The sequence below is a fragment of the Melospiza melodia genome, chromosome 1, assembly GCF_035770615.1.
Source record: "Melospiza melodia melodia isolate bMelMel2 chromosome 1, bMelMel2.pri, whole genome shotgun sequence".
Taxonomy (NCBI): domain Eukaryota; kingdom Metazoa; phylum Chordata; class Aves; order Passeriformes; family Passerellidae; genus Melospiza; species Melospiza melodia.
In genome coordinates this window covers 14,390,770-14,404,028 of record NC_086194.1, presented here as the reverse complement: position 1 = coordinate 14,404,028, position 13,259 = coordinate 14,390,770, and the positions used below count along the sequence as shown (strand labels likewise).

The 13,259-nt window shown below is 37.0% G+C and overlaps 1 protein-coding gene across 16 annotated transcripts in view; it reads right to left on the bottom strand.

Annotated features, from left to right (window-relative positions):
* Positions 1-13,259, bottom strand: part of PARD3 (par-3 family cell polarity regulator) — a 444,307-nt gene that overhangs the window by 146,021 nt on the left and 285,027 nt on the right. For 11 of the 16 annotated variants that reach the window (XM_063148480.1, XM_063148541.1, XM_063148499.1 and 8 more), the window contains 3 exons: positions 11,712-11,901; positions 6,758-6,909; positions 5,676-5,720 (listed from right to left, as the gene is read on the bottom strand). In XM_063148480.1, coding sequence (XP_063004550.1) covers positions 5,676-5,720; positions 6,758-6,909; positions 11,712-11,901 — 387 coding nt within the window. The remainder of the gene's footprint in view (positions 1-5,675; positions 5,721-6,757; positions 6,910-11,711; positions 11,902-13,259) is intronic. The other 5 variants (XM_063148490.1, XM_063148558.1, XM_063148508.1 and 2 more) reach the window with 3 other exon arrangements.

The following is a 13,259-nucleotide window of genomic DNA, read 5'->3' as shown; positions in this document are numbered from 1 at the left end:
TTGCTCAGATTGTGAAATTGCTTAACAATAATCTGTGGAATTATTGATGGGCAATGCCAGTTACCCAGCTGGCAAATAAACACACTCCTGGCACTCACAAGGAGAGATTGTTGGGGCAGCACTACTACAGCTGGGGCTGAGGGCAGCTCTTATCACTGATGAGAGGGCAGCATGTCCAGAGATGTGCCAAGGAAGCTTCAGGCAGTGTTCTGCAACAGCCTTTCTCCTTCCAGCCTTCAATCCTCAGTTTTGTGGGTTAAATGTACAGCCTTTGTTCTTAAGACTACCACCCGCACTGCAAATCACCCCACAACTGCACAATTAAACCTCATACTAAAGCTAAAACTGGGAAGAATCTTTCAGGGGGAAAAAACCCAAAAAACACCCCATTTTATTGATTTTATTCAGAAGTGCAAGTCTTAGCTAGATTTTCTAAAGGATTTGGGAGTGGAAAGCAAGATGAGGCGGGACATCATCATCATCATGGCTACATTTCCTGCAATTATGAGACCAGAGCCCTCACCTATAATATGAAATTTGCACTTTTTCTCTACCCAAGGGGAGCACAAAAGAGAAGTGTTGGGGCACCACAACAGTTCCAGGTGGTAGGCTCTTACCTAGTTGACATCAGCATCCTTATCTGGCAAAAATAAATTTCACAGCCAGCCACCACTGAGAGACAGAGCCAAGGCAAGAATTTTCAATATTAACAGTACATTAGCAAGCGTAGGTGTGAATAAAGGTGTAAAAAAGGAAAACTACCTCTTTTAAACATTTATCTCAGAATAGTACAAAATTCTGAAGATGAACCCTATTCTGGAAGAAATTAGGAAACAGAAGGGAGACTGCATCTGTCACTGTTCTTTATGAAAGGTATGTGAAGTTACCTTAAACTGGGGAAAACTGCTACTGCTCTACTAAAACTGTTCAGCATTCTCTGGGGAGAAAAGGGGGTTGTTTGCCCCCACAGAAGAGATACTGAACAGCAGCATGGCAAATTTCCTCCACATCATTTGTTACCTTGGTATGAGATGAAGCAAGGCAGTGAATGTTTCATTTTCTATTCCGCTATTAAAAGTCTGAGCAATTACGTTAAACTGAAATCCCTCAGATCAAATAAATTCAAACAGCAGCTGTCAAAGTATTTCTCTTCAGCTGCCCTACTGTTAAGATTAACTTGTAAACAGAAACAAACCAAAAATCTGCCCTCCCAGGTCTATACAACTCTGCAGTTTGGTTCCCCCAGCAGCCTGTGGTTCTGCTTGGACCCTTGGTCAGAAATAATGCACCCCAACAAATGAGACCCTTTATCTTCATGAATTCCCATCTCCTAGAAGAAGCCACCCTCTCACACACAGCCTGTATTTATTAGAGAGCTGAGGGTTGTGAGGATGGTTGGGGGCAGAGCACAGGGCCAGCTGGGACCAGGGAGGGCTGGTGGCTTCCCAGCTGTGCAAACAAACTGCAGACTGGAATTGCCAAACTTCTGAAAATGGCCTGAAGTCTAAGGCGAGTGTTTTACAGAATATTCTCTCTGCCAACTAAAAGCACTTCAATTTAGACAGTGCCCTATAAAACTGTCCACTTTCTAGTCCATGGTCAAATCTGCTATTCTTCTAATAATGCCTGCAGTACACAAGAAATGAGACTTTATTTTGCTTTTTACTTTTCAAAGTATTTAATTGTATTTTTTTAACTGTCTATGAGACAGGAAAAAAAAAAGAATGCAACATCTTGGAGGAAAAAAAAAGAGGAAATGGGACAATCATATATAAACCAGCTGTTTGACAGATCCAATTTCATATACAAAAGGAAAGGGTGTCCTCTTACATAGCAGCTTACTGTAAACTTCCTTATTCCACATTCTGCTTTGTAACCTTCCAAATGAAATGCTCATATATCTTTTCCTAATTACTGAGTGGCTCCTTTTGTAAACAGTAATTATAAAGAAGGCATTTATGTGCCCATTTGTGTTCATAAAGAACACTAAAAAAAGTTCAATTTCCTGACACCCAATATAGACCTTTGTGAGAACTGTATTTATGTAAGCTGTGTTTTCCCAAAGGATATCCCATCTGGGATATGACCTAATGTTCAGTACTGTAAAACTAATAATGGATTACATAAATGATAAGAATATTTATTGAACTTGGGTGGCCACGAACACAAATGTGAACAGGTTGCAGAATCTGAAATGGGGAAATCTCCTCTCACAAGCAATTTTATCAGTGTGATCATAGAGCTATGTATATTTTAATGCCTTCACTATCTTCTATGGCTACTTCATAGCAAAGCTACTATTCTAAAAATACACAGTTAGGTCCCTGTAAATAGTGTGTTACGAATTTATTACTAGAATTCACCAATCAGAAAGTGAATCGTTTACCCATAATCTGGTAAAAACCAGCAAACTTTCTTTAAAAAGGACTCTGTTTAAAATTTATGAGTCACATCAAAACGTTGTTTTCTAAACACAAAAATGTCAGCATTTTCTTCCAGCCTTTACAGCCCTGGTGGTAATCATCAGAAGCGTTATCTGCTCAGAATGAGTCCTACCTCTATTTTGACACCAGAATTTAAAGTAGAAAAAAGCAGAGGAAAAGACACATCTACCTAAAGCATATTTATATGACTCAGGATGAAAGGGATGCTTTTATCATTTTTAAAATTTGAAGTTTATCAAAATCTCCCTTTCCAACAATTTCCCTAACAAATATCCTTTGAGGTGGATTCATCCCTCTGTATCCCAGCGCTCCTCCTGCCGTGACTGCCACCATGCATCCTCCTCACAGCTCCCAGTGCCCACACCCTGTTCATCTCCCGAGGGCTTTGTCACCTGCCAAGCACAGCCCCTGCCCATCACACGTGTCCCTGCACTCCCTGCATCCCCAGCCCTTGGGGACAAGGGCCAGGCCTTGCCCTCCCAGCCCTGCAGCCACCACGCAGTTCATGACTGTGCAGCTGCCTCTCCATGGCACGCACAGCGAGGGGACACTGAGCACACAGGCATCACACCAAGCCTGTGTGCTGCTCCCTGTCCCTATCCTTTGTTTCTCCCTTGTGCTGGCACTGTTTAACAACTCACTGTGCCCCTCCTCATCTCACCCTAAGGTAATTATTTATACAGTGACACCAATCCGCTCGGGCGATTTGCAAAGGCAAACCCCATGGTGTCAAGGGATATATGATGTTTTGTCCAGAGTGGCTAATTTTAGTCTATAAAGCAAATTTTTCATCAGCACATTCTTTTAAATCATTTTAAATGACAATTTTTTTTTTTCTTTCTGAAACATTACTTTTATGAGTTGTCAAGTCAAATGCTACCTGCAACTGATGCCAAAAACTTCTCTGGATTTCATTAAACCAGTTTTGCAAAGGCATAAAGTCTACTTTCTAAACACCTTCTTGAAGGACATTATCAGTGAGTCTATTTACTTGGTAATATCTGCTCCATTGCATTTGATAAATTTTTCCATTTCTAGTTCAGTTCAGACACTAAGAGATCAACACTTCATCTGCGGAAGGCGGGAGAGGAATAAAGTAAGAAACTGCATCAAAACCAGTTTCATTTTGATTCAGTTTAATAAAAGTTTAATTAAAAAGCATTGTGCAAAAATAAATCCATAAATAATTTAAATAAATCTTATTTGTTTTTTCTTTTTCATTTTCATAACATGCCTATGGAAAAATAACGACCTCGAGCTATAGTATGCCTGGTACTCTATAAATGAGCCATGCTCAATTGCTACTGAATATACTTCTAACCTCTAGGATGAACTGTAAACACTGCAAGGATTAGGTACTTCAAGTGAACTAGAGAAAGAAAAATAATTAAAAAACTATTACAGTAACTAGAGCTGGAGAGTTCTGTGCTCTCCTTTTCAGCCAATACTATTAAATCCAACTGTGACAGTAACAGAGTTTGTTTTTATCTTTTCTAAAGTAAATACATGTTGAAGTTTTCTGGCTTTTAGAGTTCATTAAAGCATAGTTCACCACACATTTGAAGCTTTTTTTTTTCCTTAGAACCAGACAATTTTTAAGCCAAACTACAGTAAGTGGTTTGTTTAACAGCTACATCCATCTTCAGTAATGGGAGATATCCAGTGTTTATATACAAAACCTGGTTAAAAGCACACAAGATAAATAAAACAAAAGTACAGCAAAAGGTGTTTTCCTTTTTTCCAGCCACTGAATTTTTTTTCCAGTACATTTGCTGTGCACAAAATATGTAACTGCCTAGTCCAGACAGCATGGTCATGCTCTTTAACCCAAGTTGTCCAACTTGTCTCTTTTTTTGGAATTTAATCCAGGTGTTACACATAAAGGAAAACTACACTCAGTTCACACCACTCTCTACTGATACTACCAAGATCACTATGAGCTTTGGAAGCCTGAAGATAGTTCTTTTACTAAAACACACAGGTTTTACACCATTCTAATCACACCCCAGTCAACTATACAGATTAATAAGAAAATGAAAAATAATTTACAATAATTTTGAGTTTGGTCTTTAGCTTGCTTTTATGTGAATAATGCTCAGAGGTGAAGGCAGTTCCTAAGCATCAATTATTACCACAACTATTAACACAATTCATACATTCACACTCTGATGGCTTTAATCCTCCAAAACATTCATACATTTTGATTTTGTTAACCCTTTTTTTTTTTTTTGCAAAGCTGCAAGTCTGTGGCCATATTCTGCAACGTTTTAAAAGCTAGAAGACTTATCTGTTCAAATAAAAATGATAATTTTATCACTTGATTACTTACAGCTTTTTAGTATTCCTACTCATGTTATACAGTCCAGTTAAACAGAGATGCAGTTGTGAATTAGTAAATGTAAATTCTGTATTGAATGCACTACTCCTCAAATCATGATAAAATAAATAATATTTACAGGTTAAAAAGGTGAATTGTTCCTAATTAGAGCTAAGTAATGTTATGGTGTCCTCTGGATCTAGCCTAATTAAAATAGCATTCTGCAGGTCAAAAGCTAACTTATATTAATAAATCATAAAGGTTAATAATTGCAGTTGGTGCATTATTTTAATTACTAATAAAAAAATATGCCTCGAAAGCTATTTCTCATTATCATTTCTGAAACATTACAATGAATGGTATGTGGAAAAGATTCTATTTACATATTCTTTTGTTCTGTTACGATGCTTGGGTTTCAGCTCCAAAAGCAAATCAACTTGCACAAATAATCTTCAACTCAATGCACAACATGTATCTGATGACCACTTAAGGCAAAGGCAGCAGTTTTCTAATTAAAATAATTATTTTCAAGCACTGTGTTAGCACTGTAATAGCCAAATACTCAACTCTTCTAAATCATCTCTCTGTGCACTGCAGTCTGAAGCTAGAAGGAGATTTTCCAAGATTTTTTTTTTTTTGAAAGGACAAAAAACCCCAAACAACTCCGGATATTGATGAGATTAAAGTGCAGAAACAGGTGTTTGCCTACATGACCCGGCTGAATATACTACCCTGGATACTTATCCTATAGAAAAATTTTCTTTTTCTGTACGACTTGATTATTCACAATAGAAAGCAGCCATGCAAGTACTGGAATATTCATGTTTTCATGCAATTTGACTGGCAGTTCTGTAATTGTGGTAAGCTGCTTTGACCAAGGTTTCTATAGCAACAGCCTTACTGTCAATTCTTACCTGTTTTCTGGTCATCCATTGTACTGAGCTTAGTCTCGTCAGCTACTGTTAAAAGGTAAATGCATAACGGTTAGCCCAGTTAGTGCCCATGCCCCACATGCACTCAACATTCCTCCTGCTTTGCATATTTTCTTTTCAAGTTAGGGGACCTTAGAAATGTCCTACTTCATGCAAATAAACTGCAAGAGTAAGCAAACATTCTGGGGGGAAGTGGCAGCAAACCAGTAACCTTCATGCAGTGTCAGTCGTTCACGTCACGGGCAGGTACAATATGTTATTGACACGTTAGCACGCGGCACCCGTCAAGACAAGTCAACACCTCCAACCTGACTGCAGCCTGAGGATGCTTGTGAATTAGGAATGGTAGGCAAGACACAACTATTGTAAAGGAGGAATTGCATTGTATTTAATTATTCTGAGTAGGGAATTCTGCGTGTTTAAGTCATCGAAACTCACTGTTTGAGGTTACTAGAGTCTGCACTTCAGAATCTAAATGCAACAGCAGAAAAATTGATGGGCTTGTTAGCAATTACTTATTCTCAGTTGGTTTATCAGTTTAAATGATCACTGTGATTGCCTGTCTTAGCCACTGCTACTTTATAGGGCTTCTGATATAAATATTAAAACTTGGGTCTCAAACAGATGTCAGACTAGTCCCATTTTCTAATTCTGAATTCATCTACAAAATAAGAGACTATAAAAGACCTTTAAGGCTAACTGCCTTATAATCAAGGACTGAGAATAAACCTGGCTACCCAGAACCACAGCACAGTACAGTTTTACACAATCATTCTGTATGGACTGGTAAATGCATTTTTCACCTCCATTTTAATAAATACTCTTTACTGTGTTTAGGCAAAACCATATATCCAGAGGGCTATGATATTTGAATGTATGGACATTTACAAACAGCAAACAACACCCAGGCCACTTGGCCATTCAAGTAAGTACTTTACTACCCACAAGTAGACATTATGTGCAGTACTACTGCACATACACAATCTGTTTGGAATTATAAAATCTATATACTTACAACATGAAAATCAGGTTCAAATAAAAAAAATTGAAAAAACATCACTCACTACCTAGATCCATGCTTTTGGATTTTCGTGTTTTAACAAACTCCAACTGACTGGCATCTGAAAATTGCTTTGTACGCTTTTCTGACATGCTCTGGCGTCCAAAACCCTCTCGCTGGAAGGCAAGTACTGGATCAACATCTGGACTAAGAGTGCTGTAGGAAGGGAAAAAAATCATGCGAACATTTATCAAGATCACACAACCTTTCACTCTTCAGAGAAAATCATTTATTTAGCACGTGACTTCTAGCAATGATTAATCACAGTTTTAAATACACCACTGCAAGTATTCAGTTACACACACAATGGATTTGTCTTACTGCATTAAGCAATTCTAGTTTAAAAGTACCAAGGATTTCACTCACAGTTTTAACAAAAGATATACACATCTGATGCACTATACACAGTCAATCAGAACAGAAAGTCCAACACAGGAATAATTTGCAGGAGAATAAAACAGTTCTTTTTTTTCCTAAGAAACATATTTATTCTATTGATAGAAATGTATCTGGTCTGTCTTTACCAGAAAATATTTTTAGTAAAGCATAAACAAAAACTGTCCTGCCTGAAGCCCACAGAGCTTGAAACTTCTTAATTTAAAAACTTTACATTAAAATTTCTCTTCATATGTGATAGTTCTTGTAGATTTTTCATAGCTTCTCCTGCTTTTAGCCTGGCTTTGACAAACAACCATATATTTACTGATTGCTTCCCCACAGAGCAAGTACTTGCCACAGTGGATCCACCCCCTAATCAGAAATGAGGGGAAATGTATTTGTTTTTTGTTTCTTCTGCAGGTTTCTAAAGTGACTTCAGCTCAGGCAGTCAGGTTTTCAATGAGCTGCCTCAGAAACATGCTGAAGATAGATTTATTAATGGTGCTCAAACACTGGCAGAATCATGAGCGTAATAATGCAGGCAAAATTTGGTGTGCAAGCTAAAAACCTTTAAACAAGACAAGATTGTGTACTGCTAATAAACAATATGAAAGGAAATTCACAAAAATATCTTCTGGCTCCTAGAAAAGGGCACAGAATATAGATCTCTACTTCAGCTGGCACAAAAAGAAATCAAAAGCATAAAATACTGAAAAAGATCAGTATTTTGGAACATTGTTATCTATCCTATAGGTAAATGATCCCTCAAAATCCCCTCTTTGAATATTGTTGTACTTCAACATAAAAAAAGTTAAATATTTTGTCTAAAGGTCTCTACACGCCACTCAAGATATTGCGTTTAGTACCATCTTATTGTTTAGTACCATGTTTCTAAAGAATTATTTTTACTGTAAAGGCTAAGTATAATACACCTCTCTTTCCTAGTAAGAAATAGACAAATGGTGAATTTCTGCAAAAAACAACTTATACTTTCAAATTCTGTAACACGCCCATGTTCATGTATGCCATGTACTCTAATTTACAGAAGTATCTTTGATCGAGAAACACCTGGGCATTAGACAAAACAGAGAAAAAGAGGTAAGGAAAAGTGTCCAAAGGCATAAAGTACTATAAAGGATGAAAATCGCTACCCTCATTACCAGACAGCCAAAAAGAAATTCAGTCAGTAATGGCAGATTTACAAATAATAAGATATGTGCTTGTGACAGGCATTTAATACTTCAGTGTGAGCAGGATCAGAGCTTATGTGAATAAAGCCAATGTCAAGTGCCTTTTGACTTTAATGTTTCTGGCTCAGGCTCATAATGTTTTACATTTAATTACTGCAACTATTTCAGAGATGTCTGCACAATTTAGCAATGTTCTCAAGCATATGCTTAAAAGCTCTGATGAATCAGAGACCATACTCAAAAATAACTATTTAGTCCTAACACTGACTCCCACAAAATAGGGAAAAAATTATCTCCACATGATAAAAAGATAAAAGAGGCAAGGCCAATATACACTTCTAGCATTTATAGCACTGCAGTACGTAGCTGAGTAAGAACCACCTAAATCTGAAAACGTCCTCCAAAGTGACTCCAACTGAACTTACAGGGTTTCAACACCTTTCATAATCAGGTCATAATTGACTTTACCAAGGCCACACAGAAGTTTCTGGCTCCCTGCTAGTCAGCCCTGTCTCTGAAGGCCAGAAAAATGTGGTTTTACTAAGTGAGAATTTTTTTTCCAGCAACATCTGTTAGCACAGGCTCACGTTTGTTAAAATGACTGGTTTCATCTTGCTGAACAAAATGTATCCTGTGACACTTTCTTCAGAAAAGGTGAACTTATAAAATTATTTGTTTTGGCTCTATGCTTCTTTTCTCATACAAGCTTGCTTTGATCCTCCTATATAAAACTTCTACTAGAGTAAAATATCATTTCCATGTAAACACAGCACACACATATATTGAACTTGAAGTCGTAAGAACAGACTAAAACTCCAGTTCAAGTATAACTTGAAAAGGACACCACAGGTCCCAGAGAGAGCAGTTGGTGGGTCTGGCCATGGCATCAGCAACTGGGAATTTGAGAGGCTGGAATCCAGCATTTCCACTGACACCACTTTTAGAGACTTTCTGCTTCCCTGATCTGCCCTTGTCACACCTCCCTTCCACACATACTTATTAAGGGAATTATTATTACATGTTTGCACAGTATCCTGCACCCTAAAGGTGCTACTTAGCAGCTTTATTTGAGCCTTACATAGAGCTCTGAATTTTCATGTCCTGTTTTACTTCTATTATTAATGACCCATGAGTGTTTCAGTAATTAAGGAAGGAGTGGATCACAGGAGTTTGAACGCATGTACATTGTCTAAAAGTATTCAAAAGTCCCCAAGAAGAGCAACAACTGCAAAACCAATGAGCACAGAGGAGGAATTAATGCCCCTAAAAATGTCTCATTTTAATATTTTTCAACTACATCAATAAAAGACAGAGGTGAATTTAGTGCAAGTCATTAAGCAATGCCAAATGCAATTTACTATATTCTAGAATACTTAACAAATAAGATTTCTGGAATGACAGCTGATCCTTAAAAGAATGTAACCGTCTTCTGACCCTCAATGTTATTAAAATTCCATTTATTAATCCTGTCTTATTGGCCCTTTGTTTTCATAACATTTTCATCAAGGATTAGGGAGATATTGTGAGGCTGAAATAGCTTACATTTTCTTCTGTGATTCAGAACAGCTGCCATTCTTGTTTGGATAACCCTTCATCCATATTCTTAGTTTCACCCTTTGTGCCTTCCAGCAAAATCATACAATGCACCTTCGTTTTACAAGTCTTCCTTCATCCATTAGCAACAGGAAATTATAGCAACAATCTAATTTTATTGCCATTTACTTTTTTTTTTTTAACAAATAGAATACATTAGGTACTAAAGCACGACACTGCTTTAAGTGCCTTAACTCTTTTAAGTGCCATTGTATCTGAAGACCTTTACTGTTTCTCATACACACACTTAAAACTTTTTTGAGTGTGATCAATTCTACAATACCTAATCCCTGTTTTCTTTACTGTTACTTCATTTACAAAGAAGCATATGAATAGCAAGACACAATGTAGAAGTCAATGTAAAAGCATCTGCAGTTTTGTTCAAATGTTTTAAGTTTATTTCATAGGATTTTGCTCACATTCAGCTAAAAATACTCCCTTAGAAATAAGCTATTATGTGCAGGCTTTAGGACTGTTCTATTTAAATGTCTCAGATTCTCAGCTTTTACAAAAGACAAATGGACTTTTCAGGGACCCAGATTACAGGTATGACTTGTCCATAACAATGACTGCAACATCAAAAAAAAGTAAATGAGTATGAAAAAATTAAATTTCCATACAATCATTAAAACAGAACTTAAGATACAGAACTCAATTTCTGGATATAAGAGGAAATAAACTAGTTTAAAGCAGAGAAGAAGCTGACAGGTGCATATCAGCCAGCAGGTGCTATTGCTGTTCTATTAAGATATTGCTGACACATTCATAACAGGCTCAAGAGACAAGAAAAATAAGAAAATTCTAGGACTTCACACACCATTTGTGGTAATTATCCATCCTCAAGAAGTAGCAGCATACAGAGGTGGGCTTTTATTTTGCTAGTACTGTAGATAATTACAGGACTTGTAAATGAAATCTTAGATCTGTATTAATTGTACTAACTAAGCAATAAACAGTATTTCTTTACCAGGAACTTAAACAAGTCAATAATGGAGCTCAATGTATTTCTCAATAAGGCTCTTCTGTTAAAATGTGTTAAAGTAATCAGAGAGTCAACCTATGACTCACAAATGTTATTTTTACTATGGATTACACATATAAAGTTACTTTCCATACCTTTAAATGTGGAACTGTTACTTTCTGTGTATTTAAATTTAGAGCTATTACAGTACATCGTCTTTGCAAATCATCTAACAATATGAGTAGTAGTTCTTCACAAATAATGAAGAAATATTAACCAGCTCTTTTTGCATGAGCATTAGCACAGAGGCAAAACAAGGAGCTTTGACCTCTAAGCTGAATTGAAAGATTAGTACATTATTAGGAAAAGCAAAGAAGTATACAAATGTATTGAGATGCTCCTAGATATACAATGTAATATAAAAATAAAACCTTTGTTTTATAAATTTTGAAATATTTACAGTGAGGTTTATAAATTACAAAATTTCCAACAATTTCCAATCAGTCTTTCATAAAGTCAAGTGTTTAAATTTTGCTAATTTTTTACAAAAGCTAGGTCAGGTAGCAATTAAATAAAAGTTAGATCATCATCAAAATAACACAGCTATGTACTAAGTAACATTTCCACAAATATGCTTTAACACAGCACAAAACTGAAACCAGAGGTATTTGTATAGACTTCCTCCCTGCAACAAGGAAAATTACCAGTTTGAAAATAGTAAAATCCAAACGTGACCAAAAAAAAAAAATTAAAATTAGCAGTAGTCAAAATGTAACTAAAGGAAAAGATACAACTACAGCTCTCTCTTTCTTCCTTCCACCAAACCATGCTCTTACCAGTCTGTTGACTCATTAATTGCAGCTTTAGCCCATCCACCAGTATCCACAGTGCCAAACCCGACATCATCATGGGAACTGGATGATGACTGGTCAGAGAGATGAGGAGGAAGGACTGACAGCCTGTCATCTTCAATAATGACAGTGTCATCCTGGGGCATGTTCACTGTTGGAGACAGCTGATATTTACCTGGACAAAAGGGAGAAAATAACCCAAAACTAAATAACAGCAGCATGCAGAGAGTGCCTTGAAAAATATTTCATCACAGATGATAAAAGGTTATGTCAAACTGCAGTGCCACTGATAAGAGTGACACAATGCAGATAATAAAGTTGACTATGTCTCACTTTGTACCCATCTTCCTGTGCAGTAGCCTGAAAATTGATGCACACCAGTTGTTTCTGCGGCCTACTGCAAGACCACAAGGTCTTCAAGCTCAACAGAAGGGTTGAGGTTTGGAAGAGACCTCTCCTCTGGCCCAACCCTTTCCACTCAAGCAGAGACACCTACAGCCATGTAGCCAGGACCCAAAAAAAATTGTTTCTGAGTATGGCTTCTGCACCACCTCCCTGAGCACTCTGTGCCAGTGCACGGTCACCCTCACACTGAAAAAGTGTTTCCTGATGTTCAGAGGAACCTCCCATGCTCCTGTCTGTGCCCATAGCCTCAAGTCCTGGCTGAGGAGCTGCCCAAAAGCACCTCTCCCAAAAAATAGCATCTCCTCCTGTATCACCTTGTTAGACAGAAACAAAGAATGTGTTCCACAAGGACTAACAGAGGCCATCACTTTTCCTGATCAGTCTGGCCCTCATGAAATGAGAAATTATTCAAGTGGTGCTGGGAAGTGGACACATGCAAAATTTGGAGAAAAAAAATTATCAAATTCTATTATCAACAAATTCAAGTAAGTTTTAACCCTTTTGTTAAAACACTTAAACAAGAACCTTCACATACATGATAGGGACTACATCAAGACTCAGCATGAGTCTGTTCAGGGGCAGACTTCATCAGGTAAATTTGTGAGGGTACAAGCTAAAAGACGGTATGTTCTTACTAAAACAATTTGTAAAACTGTCATATCTCACGAGAAGAAACACACTAGCTTAATCAACCATTAATCTGACAACAAACTGAAAATTATACTAAAACTATGATGCACTGGTGTAATGTATCATAAAACTTCTATCTCCATATTTTAAACTGCTTCTACGGACACATCAATTATTTCCACACTTTACTTTCACTGTAGATATGGAAAAAATGTGAAAAATCAGGGGAAAAGAAATGATTTTTTTTCTGTAAATGTTTCAGTTACCATCACTACCTTTGCATGCAATTGTTAATAAACAAGAAAACAAACAAAACCCTATGTGTAAAGAGATAGTTAAAATCCTCACTGCACTAGGTAATACATATAATAATCTTTCTAAAGAGGGGAAAACTGGCTTCAAAGGGATCATTAAAGAAGGCTGAAAAAATGGCTGGAAGAAAAAGGTACTGCATGGTGAACACCTCATCACTGTCAAACTGAAATGAATGTATGCAGT